This window comes from Leptopilina heterotoma, unplaced genomic scaffold (assembly GCF_015476425.1).
Source record: "Leptopilina heterotoma isolate Lh14 unplaced genomic scaffold, ASM1547642v1 Lhet_187, whole genome shotgun sequence".
Lineage (NCBI taxonomy): Eukaryota > Metazoa > Arthropoda > Insecta > Hymenoptera > Figitidae > Leptopilina > Leptopilina heterotoma.
Window position 1 is genome coordinate 1,121,350 of NW_025110906.1, and position 22,278 is coordinate 1,143,627.

Consider the following 22,278-nt stretch of genomic DNA (forward strand, 5'->3'; position numbering starts at 1 on the left):
TGATATACATACATTTCTGTAAAAGTTTCATTCAAAGATGAACCGAATTCTATAGAAACAAAAGTATTAAAAAATACAAGTTAAATGTAAGTAAAAAACTGCAAATAAAAATAGATTGAAATTTCACTTTTTCGCTTTTTCAAATTTCACTATATAAAAGGAAACTAAAATAAAAATATAAATAAAAAGTAAATAAAAAAAACTGAAAATAGAAACTTCAACAAAAAATACAAAATTTATAAGTTCAAATAGAGAAAAAATATATTTTTGACTTAGAGCCTACTACAGTTTCTATTTGTTTCAAATAAATTATATTTAGTTCAAATTTTATTCGCTTTAAATTTTATTTACGCCGAATAAAATTTTTATTAAAGTCAATGGCAAATAATTTAGTAGGCTCTGAGGCAAACATGTTTTTATTTGACTCAAATAAATTCTATTTGGTTCGAATAAAATTTTTCTCTTGGCATAATAACATTTAGACTTCATGCTTTCAAAAAGGGAAAAAAATAAAAAAAGATAATTAAAAAATAAAAATTTTAATTATAAAGATAAAATATTCCACTAGAATTCGACCCATCAATCTCTGAATTTCAGGTACTGCAAAAATATATTTAACATTTCAAAGTAGGCGTATAAGCAATATTTAAAAATAACAAACATACCTCTTAGCTTAGTTTCTATTTACACATAATAAATAAAAAAAAAAAAAATTCTGACATATATTCTCTAAACGTACGACTGTTAAATATTATAATAATATCTGACATTAAAAAACAAAAAGAAAAAAAAAACTATTGCACTATCGTTTTGCACTTTCCAATTCGACTGGATTTTCGGCAGTTATATTTTCATGATTAACTGGCAAAACATTATTATTGTTGTTGTTGTTGATATTGTTTGTATGTTTACTGTTGTCTGTATTATGTTTTAAATCAACTAACACAAATGCAATAGTACCAAGTATTCCCATCACAATCAATATACCTAAATGTAAATAAAGTCCAAAGTAATTACTGTAAAAAAAGCTCAATGTCACTGCTACCGATTGAAAGAAGAGATACATCGAAAATACAAATTCGGTATCATTTACATAAATTGTGCCAAGAAGAGCAATAATCTGTGTATTTAAAAAGGCATCACCAAAGCCAAGACCAACGGCACCAATCATGGCTAACGACATTGAAGGCGATATAAAACCAATGTCTTCAGTATCCTAAAACAGTAATTAGTCATCGTTTAAAATGTAAAAATATAATAATAAAAAAAAATAAATTATTAACTATAATAATTTAAATGTTCTTTCATTTATTCACTTTTTCAGTCCCTCACACTCTGAAGTTGTCTTTTGTTTATATACTTTTGTTTTTTGTTATCTTTAGATAGATTGAATATTATATTACTATATGTTATAATTATTTTTATTTTATAATTAATTCAAAATTTTAACAAAATTATTATTTTCTTTTAGAAAAAGAAGAAAAATATTTGCACAATTTCTATTTCTAATCTTATTTTTGGAACAGGATTTTCCACAGGAATTAAAACATTAAAAAATTTCAAATTCAAACCTTTTTTAAATTTAACAACTTATGGAAGTATTTGTTATGAAATATTTTTTTTCCATGTTTTCTAATAATTAAAGATGACCGAGAGATAAAATTATTACTTTATATTATAAGAATATTGTTACTGTAACTTCATCAAAATTATTTTTATCATTTTAATTCAATTATTATTTTCTAGAATTTTAAATAATTTTTTATGAAAATAATAATTGAATTTCTTAAAAGAATTTTATTATTTAAGAAAATAATCAAATTCCTGTAAAATTTTTATTATTTAGGAAAATAATTAAATGTTTGAATACAATAATTTTATTAAAAATTTTTTTAAATAATTGAATTCTTTTTGGGAAATTTTATTAAAATATTAGATATTGAAAATCATTGAAATTAAAAACATTTTTGAAAATAATTGAACTTTGGAGAAGAATTTTGTTATTTATAAAGATAATTGGGATTTTTAAAAGAATTTTTTTCAAATTTTGAACATAGTTGAATTTTAAAAGAAGAATTTTATTTTATTTTTTTTTTGAAAATAATTGAATTTCTGCAATTTTTTGTAATTTCTCCAAAATTGAATTTTTTTTAAGTGTTTTCAACAAAAATTTAAACTAGAAAATTTTTAAATTCTATAATTTTTTAAAATTGCTAAATTTTCTAATGATAAAATTATTTTAACCAATAAAAATCAAGAATTACCTCAAAAAAAATTTGAATAGAATTATAATTAATTTTGATCAACCAAAATTCGAATCGAATAAAGTTTTAATTAAATGAAGACTTTAATAAATAACCTATTAGGTAATACCTATATTTTAAACAGATTGAAATTCGGATAATTTGTAATTTGAATAAAATTGAAATTTGCATAAATTACGTGTTGAGTAGATTAAAATCTGGATAAATTATAACTTGAATTAATTGTAATTTAAATAGAATTGATATTTAAAGAAGATATTTTTTGAATAGATTAAACTAAAAGTCAGTTCAAAAATTGAATTTTTGGTTTAAAGGAAATGAAAATTAATTAAACCTAAAATTAATTAAAATTTCAATCGATTGCAATGATTTTAATCAAGAAATACTTCAAAATATCAATTATCTTTATAAAATATAAATAATAAAAATCATCTCCAAAATTCAATTATTTTCAAAAATTTTAATAAAATTCTTGTCCAAATTCCAATTATTTTCAAAAAATTTCCTCAATTCAACGATTTCTAATATCTACTATTTTAATAAAATTTTCTAAAAGAATAATTGTTTTAAAAAAAATACGAAAGTATTTAATTAATTTCATAAATAATAAAACTTTCACAGGAATTCAATTATTTTCATAAATAATAAAACTCATCGCAGAATTTCAATTATTTTTAATACAATTTCAATCAAAATTTCTTGAAAAATGTAATTATTCTTAAAAATTTTTATTAAAATTCGTCAAAAGAATCCAATTATTAAAAATTTTTTGATAAAATTCTTTATAAGAATTCAATTCTAAAAGTAAACATTCAATTACTGAATAATATTGAGTAATTAATGAGTAATAATTATTATTAATAATAAATAAATAATAATATTGAGTATTTAAATACAAAAATTATCAAAAATTTTAATAAAATTGTTAGACACAATTCAACAAAGTTTAATAAAATTCTTTCAAACGATTCAATTATTTCGAAATTCAATTATTTTCAATATCTACTATTTTTATAAAAAATTTCCCAAAAGAATTCTCAGAAATTCAATTATTTTAAAAAATTTTAAATAAAATTCGTTGAAAAAATTCAATTATTTTTATTTTAAATTTATTCCTCGAAAAATGCAGTTATTCTTAAAAATGTTATTATTTTTAATTCATATTTAATTAAATTTCTTGAAAGAATTTAATTTTTTTTAAATTTTAATAAAATTTTTCGTAGCAATATTCAAATGTATTAAAACATTTCGATTCTTTATAAAAAATAATGTTTAAGAAACATTCAATTATTCCTTAAATTATTTATTTTTGTATTTAAATAATTGAATTCTTGTAGAATTTTCTAATAAAAATTGATTTAAAAATGAATTTCATTTAAAATTTAAGATAATAATTGAAAATTAAAAGCAATATAGCGTGAATTTTTAAAAATAATCCAATTTTGAAATTAATTTTTTTTTAAAAGTTTAATTGAATATTTTGAAAATGTTTTTAAGTTTTTATTTTCTAATATTTATTTAATTGAAGAATTTACGAATAATTTAAATTTCGTAAAATTCAATATTGTAAAGAAATGAATTTGAAAATTGTCAAAGAACTTTTTCGAAAATTATTAAAAATAGTCGATTTAAAGAAGAATTTTAGTTAAAAATTCTTGAAAATAATAATTGAATTGATAATGATTTTATCACTCTGTCATTTTTAATTATTATAACTTGTTAAATTTGAAAAAGGTTTGAATGTGAAATTTTTAAAAATCTTAATTTCTATATGGAAAAAGAATAATGATTAAATATTTATGTTAAAGAGAAGTTATCGATGTTTTCGAATAATTTAAAGAAATTTGTAAATAAGTAGTAAAAATTTTTTTATCTAATAATTTTTAGAGTGAATCAGAATGTTTTTTCGGTACAAGGAAAAAGTTAAAATTTAGTCTAGAAATCAGGGAAAAGTAAGGGAAAAACAAAATTAAATTTTTGTGGCAACCCTGAAACAATAAAACTAAGTGCAAATAAAATTCACAAATTATCTGCATAGTATTTTAAATAGGAAAATGAAAAATATTCACCGTGAATGGCGATGTGTTTGGAAGATTCAAAAAAATGGTCACATAAGAAAATGCGTGAACAATAGATCCAATAACCAGGATCAACCAACGTGAACGAATTTTAATTGTCGATGCTAATGGTCCACAAATAATTCCCGCTGTCACTTCTCCAATTCCCAAACATATTCCCACAAGACTGGCATATTTCTTTCTCAATTCACCCATTTTCACTGTGAAACCAAAACTCGCTGTATAAACACCCGAATAAAAAGCAAGTACAAGACCACTATACATAAATATCACTATCAACATTATCATTTGCCTTGTGGCAATAAGACACAAAAATCGTCTCATCCTCTCCCAGGCAACAATTAATGTCTGTCGTTTAATTCTAATTGTTTCATTTTTCTCCTTTAAATTCTTCTCGCAAATCTCCCTCAATGTTCTTGTATGTGGCTTTCTCAATGTTGCCAATATCAGTGTACCAATAATTGCCAGCACCGTGAGAATAATGAACATCAATCTTCTCGTTTGTTTATCATATGTCTTGGTGTTAAATAAACAGTAAACCGAGAGATTACCAATGACAAGTGAGAGTTGATAGATTGCCCAGAATATACCCGAATTACGAGCAATTGTCTCTGAATTACTATTCTCCGTAATATAACGTCCATGACCGACCCACATTAACGATGAGCCAAGTCCCTGTATTGCCGAGGCGAAATAAAGTAAAAATGTTTGTGGCCAAAGAAATGTGGCGACAAAAAATGCATAACACAATGATCCTGTGAATATTGATAAGCGTGGACTTATTTCCTGAGCGTAGGACGGCGCAAAAAATGTGCATACACTGAGAACTGCGTAAACAATGGCCAAACTAATGTAGCCATCCCCAGTGAAATTTGGATCCTCATTCGATACGCTGTCGAGAACTGTTTTCTAAAAAACAAAACAATTATTATTTATTATTATTATTACTTTCTAATTATTAGTATTTTATTAAAATTATTTTATTAATTTCTATTAGAAATTTATTCATTTCTTTTTAAAATTAAATTTTATTATAATAATATTGCTAGGTTGCCACGCTTTTGCTCTTTTCAAATTCCCTGACTTTTCCAGGTTAAGAAATGGAATTTTTACAGGTTTTTACAACGAAAATTATTCTAAAACATCAATAACTTCATTTTTAAATAAATATTTATTCATTATTTTTTTTATAAAAATTAAGATATTCAAAAATTTGAAATTTAATAACTAAGAATATTATTATAAAACATGATACTTTGTTAATGTAACTTCTTCAAAAATTATTTTCATCATTACGATTATTTATTTCTAGAATTTTTAACTAAAATTCTTCAATTTTTTAAAAATAATTTTTAGAAAAGTGCTTTGTGAATTTTCAAATTCTTTTGTTTACAATTTAATTTTCCTAAATTTCGATTATTCTGATAATCTTCAATTAAATATATTGGAAATTAAAAACTTGAAATAATTAAAAAAAATTCCATTAAACATATTGAGAAAAATTAATTCTATAGAATTCTTAATTAAAAGTATGAAAAGTTCAAATTTTCAAAGATTTTAAATTGAAATTCATTTTTAAATCAATATTTATTAGAAACTTCTACGAGAATTCAATTATTTAACTATGAAAATAAATATTTTATTAAGCAATTGAATATTTCTTAAAATTGAATTTTCATAAAGAGTTTTATCAACAAATTTTTAAATAATTGAATTCTCTTGACCAATTTTAATAAAATGTTTAAGAATAATTGCATTTTTCGAAAAATATGATGAAAATTGTATTAAAAGTAATTGAAATTCTGCCAAGAATTTTATTAAAAGTTTTGAAAATAATTGAATTTCAAAAAAAAATATTATTATTCATAAAGATAATTAAAATTTTGACAAGAATTTTAGTAATTTTTTTAACATAATTGAATTTCTGGGAAGAATTTTATTAAAATTATTTTGAAAAAAATTGAATTGTTACGCAAAGAATTTCATTAAAATTTTTGAAAATAATTTTATTCTTTAAAGAAATTTCATTAAAAATATATTCAAAATAATACTTTAATTCTAATAAATAAATTGTATTAAGGGCATTTGAACCATGATGACGTCACAGATTTAAAACTAATGCTTTGCACAAACTGTGACGTCATCAAGGTTCAAATCCCCTTAAAGATTATTAAAATAATTAAATTTTTTTTGATAAATTTTAATAAATTTTTAATAATAATAACAGTTATTTAAAAATTTATAGATAACATTCTTTATAAGAATTGAATTTTAAGAAACATGCAATTATTCAATAAATTGTTATTTTTTGTATTTAAATAATTAAATTCTAATAGAATTTTCTTATAAACATTAATTTAAAAAAAGATTTCTGTTAAAATTTTATATTACAATTGGATTTTAAAAGCATAAGAGCGTAAATTTTAAGATATTTTTTGAATTTTGAAAAGGTTTCAGATTAAAATCTTTGAAAATTTGAATTTTTCATATTTTTAACCAATAATTAGAATTAAATTAAATTATTCTTCGCAGAAATTCAATTATATTAAAAAATTTAAAGAAATTCTCGTCGAAATTTCAATACTTTTTATAAATAGTAAAATTCTTCTTTGAAATTCAATTATTTTCAAAAATTTTAATAAAATTCTTGGCATAATTTCAATTATTTTCAAATATTTTTCTAAATTCAATGATATTTAATATCTACTATTTTAATAAAATTTTCCAAAAGTATTCAATTATTAAAAAAAAAAATAAATAATAAAATAATTTCACAGGAATTCTATTATTTACAAATTTTTTTTAAATTTTTTCGCAATAATTCCATTATTTTCATAAATAATCAAACTCGTCGCAGAATTTCAATTATTTTTAGTACAATTTTAATCAAATACCTCGAAAAATGTAATTATTTTTAAAAATTTTATTTCTTGATAAAATTGTTTATGAAAATTTAATATTGAGAAACATTCAATTATTCAATATAAATTATCTATTTTAGTATTTAATAATAATTTAGTTAAAATTTTACATAATAATTTAATATTAAAAGCATTATAGCAAGAATTTTTAGAAATAATTTAATTTTGAAAAGGGTTCAGATTCAATCTTTGAAAATTTCAATTTTTCATATTTTTAACTAATAATTCTGTGGAATTAAATTTTTAAGAAACTTTAATTGTGGATTTTTTTAAAAATTATTTAAACTTATATTTTCTATAATATTTTTAATTACAGAATTTACGAATAATTGAAATGTTATGGAATTGAATTGTAAAAAATTGTAAAAAATTAAATTTTGTATAAGTTACAAATTATTGCAAAAATTCAATTATTTTCAAGAGTAATAATATTCTTCGCAAAAATTAAATATTATTCAAAAGTAATAAAATTCTTCTTAGGAATTCAATTATTTTCACAAATAATAAAACTCATTGCAGAATTTCAATGATTTTTAATACAATTTTAATCGAATTTCTCGAAAAATGTAATCATTCTTAAACATTTTATTAAAATTCATTTATAGAATTCAATTATTTGCAAATTTGTTCGTAACGATTCTTTATAGGAATTGAATTTTTAAGAAGCATTCAATTCTTAAAAATAATTGAATTTTGAAATTAGATTTTTTGGAAAAGTTTAATAATTGAATTTCTTTAATATTGTTTGAAGTTTTTATTTTCTAATATTTATTTAATTGAAGAATTTACGAATAACTGAAATTTCGTAAAATTGAATATTGTAAACAAATGGATTTGAAAATTGTCAAAGAACTTTTTCGAATATCTATTATTAAAAATATTCTATTTAAAAAAGAATTTTAGTTAAAAATTCTTGTAAATAATAATTTAATTGTAAATGATTTTATCATTCGGTCATCTTTAAATATTATAAAACATGAAGAAATCGATCATTCCGAGTAGAAGACTCGGAGTTATCGATATCTTCATGTTTTATAGTTATGAAAAATTTAATTTATAGTTTTAATTAAAATGTTCTTTTATTTGACTCGGACTAGTTATATTTTTGTCAGTAATTTGTGCGGAATTTTTCATTTTTAGTCCGTAAAGTCCGTATTTTTAATTACTTTCACTGGTTCGAGCCTTGCATTTCAAAAATATTTGAAAAATTTATAAAAAAATAAATAAAATAGGAGGCAAAATATAAAAAAATCTAAATTTTGAAAGAATATTTCCTTTTGAAATACAGATTTTTCTTCACATTATTGGAAATCAATTTCCTTTCCGGAAGAGACAGAAATAAATGTTTAATAAACGCATAACGTGTGTATATGCGCGACTCGAATACAATTTCACGGTACTTTATAAACTTTGTTGGATAAATTGGAAAATTGGCTAAAAGCCAACAATCGTGTGATTAAATAAATTTATTAGTATAAGAATAATATAAATCGTTCGTCCGTAGTAATATAAGTCACTTCTTCATTTTTTTCTTCGCCTTTTCTCTCTACTTCCTCTGACACTTTACTAATATTGCATATTCTGTATCGTTAAGAATCGTTTTGTTTACTTAAATTGAGAACAAATTTATGAGAATAATGCAAAAATATAAACTTTGTTTGCAAATTATATTTGTTCGAGGGATTTTATCATTGGTATACTATATATAAGAAACAATAGAATTAAATTTTCTACGCACAAGTAAAATGTCTGTATGTCACTGCTAGTAATAGATTTTCATTGACCGTTATTAAGCATGAGAATATTTTTCAATGAAAAGAGAGAGAGAAAAAAAAAGAAAACGTTACAATTTATCTCACGAGTGAGTTGATAATTTATTGACAGTAAACCGTGTATAAAATGTCTGCAAGGGAACGATAAGAATTGCTATTTTTATCATTTTTCGTCAATGAAAACATGACTTTTGAGTTCTGAATAAAATTTATGTCGTTATCAAATGTAATTTTTATTTTTGCAATTGATAAGTAATGTAAGTCAACGAATTATTGATTTAGATTTAGAAACTTTTTTTTACAATTTTTTAATTTTACAATTTTACAATTTTACAATTTTTAAAATTTAGAATTTTACAATTTTATAGAATTTTACAATTTTGCAATTAATCAATTTTTTTCTAATAAAAGCTTCGCTGGTGGAAAAATTTTATTATATCAATAAATAATGGAATATTGTGAGGGAAATATAATTATGTAATAACACTTAATTCCATTTCTATTATTCAATTGAGATAATTGGCAATTTAAATAAACATAAGTCGAAAATAATATTCGCAAGAAAAAAAATAAAATTTATCATGAAATGGAAAATACAAATTACAAATTACAAATTCGACGTCCACCGTTGATAAAATATTATTTTAATTATCAAAATACTAGAATTTTATTTGAAACTCAGTCTATATAATATAATTGATTTTATTTTATTTCTGTAATAATAAAAAAATGGAAATTTTATAATTTTTTTTAATTAAACAATAATTATTTTCAGTTAGGTTTTTATTTTCTTAGTAATTATTAATAATTACAAAATAGTAAAAAAGATAAACATAAAATATTTTTCAAATTTTAATTTTAATAAATTTAAATAAATTTTGAAAAGCTAAAACCAAAAATATTAAACTTACAAACAATTTTTTTTTAATTTACAAATAAATGATTACAAAAATGTATAAAACCAAATATAAATAAAAAAAAGCTTTTTTTAATTTTTAAATAAACGACTATGAAAATTTTAAAAACCAAAACGAAAAATAATTTAGCAACAAAGAAAAATTTAGAATATTTTCCTAATTTCTGAATAAATAACTTCAAAAATTTCTAAAACCAAAATTAAAAATAAATAAAATCCATTTTTTGAATTTTTAAATAAATAACTTAGAAAATTCAAAAAATTAAAATAAAACGAAAAATAATTTAGTAACAAAGAAAAAATAAGTATTAATTTTTTATTTTTAAATAAATTATTACTTAGATTAATTTGTAAGACCAAAACAAAAAATAAATAAAAATCCATTTTTTTGAATTGCTAAATAAATCATTTTGAAAATTCAAAAAAATAAAATGAAAAATAATTTAGTAACAAAAAAGAAGTAAGAATTATTTTTAATTTCTAAATAAATAACTTAAAAAATTTGAATGACCAAAACAAAAAATAAATAAAAAACATTCTTTTAATTTAATAAATAAATAATTTTGAAAATTTGAAAAACTAAAACGTAAACAAATTTACCAACAAAACAAAAATAAGAACTAATTTTTCATTTATAAATAAATATCTTAGAAAAATTTGTAAAACTAAAACCAAAAATATACAATTAACAAAAAAAGAGTTTTTGTTAGTTTTTAAAAAGTTTTAACTTTTTGAACATTTTTTAATAAATAACTACAAAAATTTATAAACCAGAATCCAAAAATAAGTAACAAAGAATGTTTGTTGAAATTTTCAAATAAATAACTATGACTATTTGGAAACTTAAATTTCAAACTCTAAAAATGAGAATAAATTCTTAACAAAGAAATAAAATAGATGAAGTATCAAAGAAAATAAATGTATATTTATACTTAAAAAACAAATATGCCTTTTTTTGTAAGAAAATAATTCTTAAGGATAATTACAAAGAAAATGTTTAAAATACACAAAACAAGAAAGAAAATTAAATAAAATGAGACAAACAATAAAATTACAAAAATGAGAAAAACAAATGACAATAATTTTCTAACAAAGGAAGTAAAATGAGAGAAGAACAATTTATAAAACAAGAATCGCAACTTATTATCATTCCACAAGAAAGAAACATAACAGAATAGATAGAGATCTTAATGCACAGACTGCGAAATCTATTTTTCCATTATGTGTGCGAAAAAAATAAACTAATTCAGTTCAATTAAATTCAAAAATTAAGCTCATTAAAGTGACACATTATGAAATTTCTTCACCCACTTTCAACTCAATTAATGCAAAGATAATAAATTAGAAAAAAAGCGTCAAAATTAATTGTTTACACTCAACAAAAAAATAAAAAATAATTTTCCCCTCAAATTTTCACCCTAAAAAAAAAGAAATATAAATATTTAAAAAATAGTTTCCCTAGCTTAAAAAATATAAATAGGTATATAAAAAATTGTTTACCATACAATTTTATTTATGTAAATGAATAAATAAAAAATAATTTTTCTACCCCCAAAAAAAAATAAATATTTAAAAAATAGATTTTCTACGTTAAAAAAATAAATGTATAAAAAATTGTTTATATTAGAATTTTCTTCATCTAATCTTAGAATAAAATAAATAAAAAATAATTTGTCTACCCTTAAAAAAATAAATAAATGTTTGAAAATAATTTTTCTATCTTGAAAAAAAAAATAGGTAAAAAAATTGTTTATCTATAATAAAGTAGAAAATAGAAAAATAATAATAAAATAGAAAATAATTTTTCTACCCTCAAAAAAATTAATAAATTCATAAAAGATTGAATTTTAATTGTTTAAACCTACAATAAAATAAAAAAAAATATAAAAAAATAACTGAAACTAAAATCAAATTTCAAACTCTCTCAATTCTCAAATCTCAATCAAAATAAAAGTCAATAACAATTTTTTTTTTCTTGTAAACACGGAAGGCTCCCTCGTGATTTGAAATTGGAATTATAAAATAATTCACAGACACTTGATTTCTTGGCAAGAGTTTTAGCGCATCTTCTCTTTATAACATAACGTATACTACAGAATCAAAAACATGAACTATAAATATACTCACCTGTATATTACTTGTTGTAAGAAACGCAGAAAACGTGAACATAAACCCCCAACTCAATATTAACACATTAACAAATTCCCTGTCAAGAATCATTGTTAATTGTTTCCTTCTTTTTTTTTCTCTTTTTAAAGTTTCTCTTTGAAAAACACCATATGTCACAGAAATAATTAAAAATTTGTATATTTTCTCTTTTCTTCTTCTTCTTTTTCTCTGTCGTCTCCTTTTTTTTCTCTCCTTCTTGTGTTATTGTATTATTATAAATTTATTGTTGATGTTTCGTACAAGAAATGATAATAATGGTTGACGAGAGGAGTGTGCGATATACAAGACATTGCTGCAGCCACTGACGTATGTTTTAGACGGATGAAAATTTACATTTGACAGGTATGTTAACTTCAAGTGTGTGAAATTATTTTAAAGACGTGCGCCGTAGCATAGAATCGTGTGCGAGGAACTACTGTATAAAAACCTCATCCCGACAATCTTGAGTTAAACTTTGAATGGAATGTGTGTGATGTTGTGAGTTTATCGTGAAGATTAATTATCGCAGAGAAGAGGAGCATATAAAACAATATATTTTTTTTTCTTCTTTTTTTCTCTTCAAGTTTGTATATTATACTATTGGCTTTGAGCCCACTAAGCAATCATAAGTCACAGTATTCTTGTGTATCTCTCCATTTTCTATTTCGATAATAAATTATAGTATAATATTGTATATAGTAAAAGGCGATACAGTGTATATGGCAATTCAACACTAGTCTTGTTTTTATAATTAGTATGGGGTATTTCATTAAATTTACATTCTCATAATTATTTATTTTTAGATTTACTTTATTTTCATACACTGAAAAAAAAGTTTATTTGATTTAAATAACCGATTAATTGATTATTATTAATTAAATATTTAATTGAATCAAATAATATTTATTGGAGTCAATTAAATGGTTCACTTCATATTTGCTTCAAATACTGAAATTATTGGTTCAAATACCATTTAATTGACTTTAATTGACTCAATTTAATTGACTAAATATTATTTGATTCAAGTAAATATTTAATTGATAATAGTCAATTAATCGGTTATTTGAATCAAATAAATTTTTTTTCAGTGTATTTATCTATTTTCTTTTTATTTTATATTTATTCAATTTTCTTTCTCCTCCTTCTCGTAATTATTTTTATTAAATAGTAAAATTTTTTGCAAAAATTCAATTATTTTTAACAACATTTAAATAAAATTTCGCGAAAGAATTTAATTTTTTTTGTTAATTCGTTATAAAATTTTTCAAAGGAATTCAATTATTTTTATAAATAGTTAAACACTTTGCAGGAATTCAATTATTTTCAAAACAATTTTAATTAAATTCCTCGAAAGAATTCCATTATTTTTATTAAATATAGTAAAATTTTTTGCAAAAATTCAATTATTTTTAACAACATTTACATAAAATTTTACAAAAGAATTCAAATATTTTCTAAAATTTTAATAAATCCTTCTAAACAATTCAATTATTTTTTTAAATAGTAATATCATTGCAAAAATTCAATTATTTTCAATAAAATTTCGCGAAAGAATTGAATTTTTCTTGTTAATTCGTTATAAAATTTTTAAAAGAAATTCAATTATTTTTATAAATAGTTAAATTCTTTGCAGGAAATCAACAATTTCCAAAACAATTTTAATTGAATTCCTCGGAAGAATTCCATTATTTATTTATTTTTATTAAATACCTAGTAAAATTTTTTGCAAAAATTCAATTATTTTTAACAACATTTAAATAAAATTTCACAAAAGAATTCAAATATTTTCTAAAATTTTAATAAATCCTTCTAAACAATTCAATTATTTTTTTAAATATTAATATCTTTGTAAAAATTTAATTATTTTCAATAAAATTTCGCGAAAGAATTGAATTTTTCTTGTTAATTCGTTATAAAATTTTTCAAAGAAATTCAATTATTTTTATAAATAGTTAAATTCTTTGCAGGAATTCAATTATTTTCAAAACAATTTTAATTGAATTCCTCAGAAGAATACAATTTTTAATATATTTCGAATAACTTCCATTATTTTCTAAAATCTTTAATAAATCCTTCTAACACTTCAATTACTTTTTAAAAGTAAAATTCTTCGCAAGAATTGAATTATTTTTATAAATAGTTAAATTCTTTGCAGGAATTCAATTATTTTCAAAACAATTTTAATTGAATTCTTAGGAAGAATTCAATTTTTAAATACTTCCATAAAATTCAGTTATTTCCTAAAATTTTAATTTTTAATAAATTCTTTAAAAAATTATTTTTAAAAACTTCCATTATATTCAATTTCAACAAAAATTTAGAATTCTCTGAAAATAATTCAATTATTCTCAAAATATTTTTCAAAAATTCTATATGAAAATTAAATTACTTTCAATGCAGTTTTTAAATATATTCGTAAAAAAAAATTGAAAGAATTTAATTATTTTCAAAAAATAATAAAATTCTTCTGATGAATTCAATTATTTTGAATATACTTAATTTTAATAGAATTCTTTACAAAAATTCAATTATTTTCGAAACAACTTCAATAATTAAACTCTTTTAAAGAATTCAATTATTTTCAAAACAATTTTAATTGAATTTCTCAGAAGAATAAAATTAAAAAAAAGTTTTTTTAATACATTTCGAATAAAGTTCATTATTTTCTAAAATCTTTAATAAATCCTTCGAAACACTTCAATTATTTTTAAATAGTAAAATTCTTCGGAAGAATTTAATTATTTTTATAAATAATAAAATTCTTTGCAGGAAATCAACTATTTTTAAAACAATTTTAATTGAATTCCTCGGAAGAATTCAATTTTCAAATATCTCCATAAAATTCAGTTATTTCCTAAAATTTAAATTTTTTAATAATTTCTTTAATAAATTATTTTCAAAAATTTCCATTATATTCAATTTTAACAAGAATTTAAAATTCTCTAAAAATAATTCAATTACTCTCAAAATATTTTTAAAAAATTCTATATGAGAATTAAATTACTTTGAATGCAGTTTTTAATTATATTCGTAAAAAAATTGAAGGAATCCAATTATTTTCAAAAAAGTAATAAAATTCTTCTGATGAATTCAATTATTTTCGAAAAAACTTCAATGGAATTTCTCGAAAGAATTTAATTATTTTCAAATATTTCTATTATATTCTTCAAAACAATTCAATTATTTCCTAAAATTGTAATAAATTTTGCGAAAGATTTCAATTCTTTTTATAAATAGTAAATTTCTTCGCAATAATTCAATTATTTTTATAAATAGTAAAATTCATCGAGAGAATTCAATTATTTTTATAAATAAAAAAATTCTTCAAAGGAATTCAATAATTTTTCTCTTCAATTTTTTTGATAAGATTCTTTGCAAGAATTCAATAATTTTCAATACATTAATTTTTAATTAAAAATATTTAGAAAGAAAAAATCTTTAAAAAAGTTAGGAAACAAAAAAACACTTAATAACTAACTTCAAATTGCGAACAGACTACCAGATTACAACGATTATTATTAATAGAGATTATTAATTATAATATATATTATTTATATACAAGAAAAAAATAGTAATATAAATTTCTAAAGATAGTATAAAAATAAATATACAATAAAAAAAAAATTATTTGCTCTCTTTAGAGAGGAAATAATTTTTTTCGTTGTATATTTATTTGAATAGTTGAATTAGCAAATTTTACTAATAATAAATTAGTAGAAAAATGACTATCTATTAGTAAAATTTACTAACTCAAATAAACGATTTCTTGACTATTATCAAATAAATATTTAATTGTAACATAATTGTAACAAATAATTTTTATACTTTTAGGTCAATTAAATAAATAAAGCAAATAATTTGCTTTAAATACTGAAACTATTGGTTCAAATAAAAATTATTTGATTCGATAAAAATTATTTATTCAATGAAATATTTATTTGATAATAAACAAGTAGACGGTTATTTGAATCGAATAAATTTTTTTTTTTTTGTGTAATTTTAAAATGAATAAATGAATATAATATAAATTCCTCGAGAGATATTTTCGGTCTATTATGGTTAAGTCAAAAATTTCTTTCACGATTATATAAAATTAATAATTCTGTATGACTAATCAGTTTCAGTGGCATTAGGTGATTATAACTGATGATTTTCTGTTGTACCTCTGCGATAACCCGCAAAAGCCAATGAACTCAAACAATCTATTGCAATATTTTCGACTAGTTTCGTTCGTTTTTGCTCAAGGAAAGAGAAAAAATAATAAATAATAATATTAATAATAATTAATTATCAATTACTATTGTTTTTTATTTTTTTTATTTTTATTATTTCTGTTATTTTTATTATTTTTTTGTTATTTTTATTATTATTATTTTCTTTTATTATTTTTATTATTATTATGAGATTTTATTATTTTTATTATTTTTATTATTTTTATTATCTTTATTATTTTTAATTACAGTCAACTATAATAATTATTAATTTGAGCAGCAATTATAAAAAATAAATATTTCTCTTTCCCCTTGCAAAAAAAAAGAATTTTTTGCATCTCAGCAAATTTTTGCATTATCTTGTGAGAAAAAATTTTATATTACAAATAAAAGGGAATTGTGGCGTATTCTGTTTGTAAAATTCTCTTTTTAATTAATTGTTCCTAAGTGCATATTGTTGCATAAGAATAATTGTGAGAAGCATTCCTGCCAAATTAAACGTGACTTATCAGCTGGACATAAAATAGTTGACTTATTACCGTTATTAATTGTTTGACTTTTCAATTAACATTTTCATTCTTCGAGCTTTTATTATACAAAAGCTTCGAGTGGCGAAAATTGACAACTTATTCTTTTAACTGCCAATATTTTTCAATAGAGAAATGATTAATTAATAATTATTATTTATATTATGAATATTTTTAATCAGTTATAAAATATTTTTTTTTTAAACCAGTTCCATTTTTTATAATTAGTATTTAGTATTTTTTTATTAAGTAATATATTTATTTACAGTAATTCTAAATTATTATACTGTAAATATAGTGAATAGTAGGAAAGATTTTATCTGGTATAACTACAATTTTCATTATATTAGCGAAATTTTTAGTTATTTCAGTTGAAACTTTCGCTATTCTAGAGAAACTTCTCGCTGCTTCAAATAAAATTTTCTTTCGCATACTACTTGTAAATAAAAAATTAGGAATAAATAAAAACTAAAATTAGTTTTTAATTAATTTTAGTTTTTCTACTTTTAGCAATTATTACAATTACTATATTTAAAAAAAATTTCTCTCTCTTTAAATTTTCTTTTTATAGATTTTTAATCAGTTTAAAATCCTATCTTTCGAGTATGTATGATTGCTAGTGAACAGGCGCTCGATTCATATCCTCTTAAAATATTTGAGTTTTCAAGTAAATATTTATCTGAATTAAAAAAAAAATTAATTCCCGTTTTATACTAAATATAGACGGAAATTTCATTATTTACAAAGATGATGTACAATTAACGAGTTATGAAAATCGACAACTAATTTTAAGTCAATATCTGAATTACGAGCGAATAATAATTTATCTTTGAAATATGAATGGCGTGTGGATTCATTTTTTTATTCTTCATTTGTTATGCGATAGCAATTTTGCATTATAAACTGCTAATTATTAATGAATAATCAGAATAAAAAATATGAACTGATATTTTCCTTTCAATTAAAGCCGAGACGTTCTACTGAATAAGTAAATAATTATTATAAACCTAATTATGTTCAAATAATTTGAACAAATAATTAAAGCAATTCTTGACCGAATAATAAAAAATTTAAACAATAAATTATTTAATAAATAATAAATAACAAATAATAAGTAATAAAAAATAAATAATAATAAGTAAGAAATAATAAACAAAAATAAAATCAAAAAAACCTTAAAGAATTTTCTCTTTTATAAAATAAAAATCATTTTCTTCTCGTTGAGTCAATTGTATTTTTTCAATAATTTATTTTATTCTAATATACTTAGAAATATAATTATTTATAAATTAAGTTTGTTATCAAGAAAGATTTTTTATCGAAAATTAATTTTTTCCAAGGAAAATAGATTTTATTACAAAAAAACGTTTCTATTGATGAAATTTTTAATAAAAATAAAATTTATATAAACTTTTCAGTACTAAATAAAATAAGAGAATTAAACATAAAAATAATTGAACAAATTATAATTATATTTTTTAATTATCTAACAATTAATATAAAGTAAAAAAAATAGTTAAACAATTTTTTTTTACTAAATAAAATCATTTTCATTTCGGTTATTAATTATTACACTGGAAAAAAATTTATTTGATTCAACTAATCGTGATTATTTGTCTATTATAAAATAAATATTTACTTCAATTAAATCATTTTTATTTAAATCAATAATTAAGGGGAGGGTACACCTATATTTTTAACTATATTAAAGAAATAATTTAAATATTCAGCAAAATTATTTTTAAGGGCATTTGAAACTTGATGACGTCACACATGCTTTGCACAAACTGAAACGTCATCAAGGTTCAAATGCCCTTAAAGTATTTTTTTGTGAAGAATTCAATGATCATAAAATAAAATCGTTCAGAAAATATTTTGACCCTTTTTGAATTTTTATTTTTCTTAAAAATTAGTGGATTTTAAAGTTCCATACGTAATTTTGTAGAAAATATGTTTTTGAATCCACAAAAGTATTTTCAAATAAAAAAAATTGATTTTCATAATTATTATAGCATTTTTTGAAAAAAATCTCTGTTTTTAGGCTGAAAATGCTAAAAAATACAATTATTTCTCATTATTTTTTAAGAAAATTCATTTGTTTATTTTTCTCACTAATTTCAGATCACAATTTTATCCTAATTTTTTGTATTTTTTATATATAAAAATTATGATCTGAAATTAGTTAGAAAAATAAACAAATTAATTTTTATTTTAAAAAAATGAAGAATAATTGAATTTTTTAGCATTTTTAGCCTAAAAACAGAGTTTTTTTCAAAATATGCTATAAAGGTTATGAAAATCAATTTTTTTATTTGGAAATTTTATTGTGGATTCAAAAACATTTTCTACAAAATTACGTATGGATTTCAAAATCCACTAATTTTGAAGAAAACTAAAAATTAAGAAAAGCTCAAAATATTTTCTGACCGATTTTATTTTATGACCATTGAATTCCTCACAAAAAACTACTTTAAAAATAATTTTGTTGAATATTTAAGTTATTTGAAACAAATAAATTTCTATTTTAGTGTATTTTTTAATGTTTATTTACAATAAATAAATATTAAAATAAATAAATAAACAAATAAATTTAAAGGAATGTATTAATTAATATTTAGGTAATAATTAAATATCAATTAGTTAATTAATTAGTTAATTATTATTTATTTCAACAATTAATTTTCACTTATTTTTTAATCTATTGTATTGTATAAATAAAAAAAGTTTATACAAAAAATTCGTTTCTATGAAAGATTTCCACTGAAATAATTTTTTTTTATCAAAAACAATTTTCTATTTACACAAAAAGTTTTCATTCAAGAAAATTGTTAAAGTCAATTGAAAAAATAAAAATAAAAAAAATTGTTTATTTCTTGATTATTTATTTTCCCAAATTAGTCCCAGTTTGAAGCGGCCTCTGCGGCAAAAGTTGATACTTGAAAATGTTTTTTAGGCCGAATGTGTATATACCACCTGGTCAACGGAGGAGATTATATGGAGTGGTGGAATATGCTTAGAATGGAACTGCTGGAGCTGGAGAGAGGCTGTGTGGAAGTGGTTTTATGTTGAATGTGCTGAGTACTATACAACTCAAGTCAGTCAGTCGGCTCAGCACCGGCCTCAATGCTGTATCGTGATTTATAAAATTTACCGTTCAGTTTCCCAATTCATTTATGTATAAACGATTCGGAATTTTTTCACCCAAACTTTAAAATCAGTATTCAGTTTCTTTCAAATTATTATTGTTATATTATTTTTGCCTTTTGCGTATAGAAAATTTTGTGCATTTTATTTTGTGGCAGTGTTTAGGATTATAACATCAATAAATTAATCTTTTCAACAGATCATTAAATAGGTACGTTTATAATTGTAATAACAAAATTTTAAATTAATTTATTAATTAATTATTAATTAAAAAATCGAGCAACGTAAATAAATTGTAATAATAATTTAGTTCAAAATAATAATTCTCTTTCCTTTTACTTTTTGTAATAAATACAAAATTATCAATACCAACTTTGACAATTTCCTCAAATTGTAAACAATGCAAAATGTTAACAAAATTTTTCATTAATTAATTCTATTACTGTTAATTTGTTTACTTGTAATTTATTGTTCACAAAAAATTTACTGTTCACAACAAATGTTCACAAAATTAATTTTTCATTAATTAATTTATTTACTGTTAATTTGTTTACTTGTAATTTATTTATTATTCAGTTATTTATTGTTTATTTATTTACTATTCATTTATTTAATTTAAATTTATATGTTCTTAGTTTATTTGGTGTTAATTTATTTACTATTTATTTGTTGTTTATTTATTTATTACTGTAAATTTATTTAATTTCAAATTTTGTATTGTTAGTTTATTTACTGTTCATCTGTTAATTTATTATTCACTTATTTTTTGTTGGTTTATTATTAATATTTAATAGTTAATTTTTTACTTTTCATTTATTTAGTACTTTTTATTTATTTACTTTTATCTTTTATATTGTTAGTTTATTTACTGTTCATTAATTTGTCATTTAGTTACTTACTACTAATTTCATTACTGTTAATTTATTTATAGTCTACTTATTCAGAACTGTTTATTAATTTAATTTTTACTTTTATATTGTTAGTTTACTTACTATTAATTAATTTATTATTTATTTATTTATTATTTATTTATTTATTTCGTTACATACACGGGCATTGTTAGTTTATTGTTTATAATTAATTTATTTATTGTTTTATTTACTTAGTACTGTTTACTTATTCAGTACTACTTATTTATTTAGTATTAACTTTTATTTTGTTAATTTATTTACTGCTCATTTATTTATTATCAATTTGTTTACTACTAATTTATTTACTGTTAATTAATTTACTATTCATATATTTATTGTTAATTTATTATTTATAGTTTATTCATTTACTGTTAATTTAGTAAGTGCTAATTTATACAGTGTTTGTTTATTATTTATTTTTCACTTGTATTACTTATTGTTAGTTTATTATTTATAATTAATTTATTTACTTTTCATTTATTTTGTACTGTTTACTTATTTAATTTTAACTTTTATATTGTTGGTTTATTTACTTTTCATTTATTTATGGTTAATAGGATTACAGTTAATTTATTTACTGTTAACTTATTGATTTATTTATTTATTTATTATTAATTAATTTACTTTATTCATTTATTGTTAATTACTTTATAGTTAATTACTTTATTGTTAATTTATTTACTGTCAACTTATTTATTGTTTCTTCTTATCTATTGTTTATTTATTTCTTATCAGGCAATTATTTATTTTTTTATTTACAATATTTCGACAAAACCGAAAATTACTTTTTAACTACTCTAAAAAATTTTACTAAATTCAAAAGAATGTATTGATACAAATATTATCAGAAACATGAATAAATTTTTAAATTATTACCATTTTTATTAAAATATTTCGTAAGAAAATGACTTTGAACGAAAGAATTTCATTAATTTTCCCCATTTTGTTAATTTGATGACTATTACCCTATAATGATATCGGAAATTAACTTTTGTTCGGTGCGCGTTATCAGTGAGTCGGAAGGAAGTATTTACAAAATGAATGCGATTATTATCATCTGATAAAAATAACAAGAACAAGTTTATTTTGTTGTGTATATATCATTTTAAAGATCGAATCATGCGATGTTGAGGATTCGCTGATTTAAGATCGATTAAAGGTAATATCAAGATTACTTGACTAGATTGCATATATATGTGTGTGTGTGTACCTATATAGACAGAAAAGTAAACCCTTCAGATATCGATCAGGTCGTTCAATTTTATGCACTCAATGAAGCTGTGATACGATTTCGATTCACTGCAAGTCTATAATCGAACTTTGCAATCTGCACTCGTATTGTGTGTCTTTTCGAGCCCATCCCACGTGTTTTTTATTATTATCGTG

At 20.1% G+C, this 22,278-nt stretch overlaps 2 protein-coding genes across 4 annotated transcripts in view; one reads left to right on the forward strand and one right to left on the reverse strand.

Annotated features, from left to right (window-relative positions):
• Positions 1–439: 439 nt before the first annotated feature.
• LOC122500506 (UNC93-like protein MFSD11) lies at positions 440–12,210 on the reverse strand. The gene is made up of 3 exons (XM_043609466.1): positions 12,079–12,210; positions 4,334–5,251; positions 440–1,216 (listed from the first exon to the last, which is right to left on the reverse strand). Exons 1-3 carry the CDS (start codon positions 12,169–12,171, stop codon positions 803–805), a joined length of 1,425 nt encoding a protein of 474 aa, XP_043465401.1. The 5' UTR covers positions 12,172–12,210; the 3' UTR covers positions 440–802.
• Positions 12,211–12,324: 114 nt separating this feature from the next.
• LOC122500505 overlaps positions 12,325–22,278 on the forward strand; it is a 129,177-nt gene continuing 119,223 nt past the window's right edge. For all 3 annotated transcript variants that reach the window (XM_043609464.1, XM_043609463.1, XM_043609465.1), the window contains exons 1-2: positions 12,325–12,462; positions 19,791–20,192. The gene's annotated coding sequence lies outside the window, so the exon portion shown is untranslated. The remainder of the gene's footprint in view (positions 12,463–19,790; positions 20,193–22,278) is intronic.

Excerpts from the sequence above, each read along its gene's own strand:
- LOC122500506 (XM_043609466.1), bottom strand. The coding sequence starts at position 12,171 with ATGATTCTTGACAGGGAATTTGTTAATGTGTTAATATTGAGTTGGGGG. Across the intron at positions 5,252-12,078 it reads TTACAACAAGTAATATACAG|AAAACAGTTCTCGACAGCGT; the intron begins GTGAGTATATTT and ends TTTGTTTTTTAG. Across the intron at positions 1,217-4,333 it reads CAAACACATCGCCATTCACG|GATACTGAAGACATTGGTTT; the intron begins GTGAATATTTTT and ends TTACTGTTTTAG.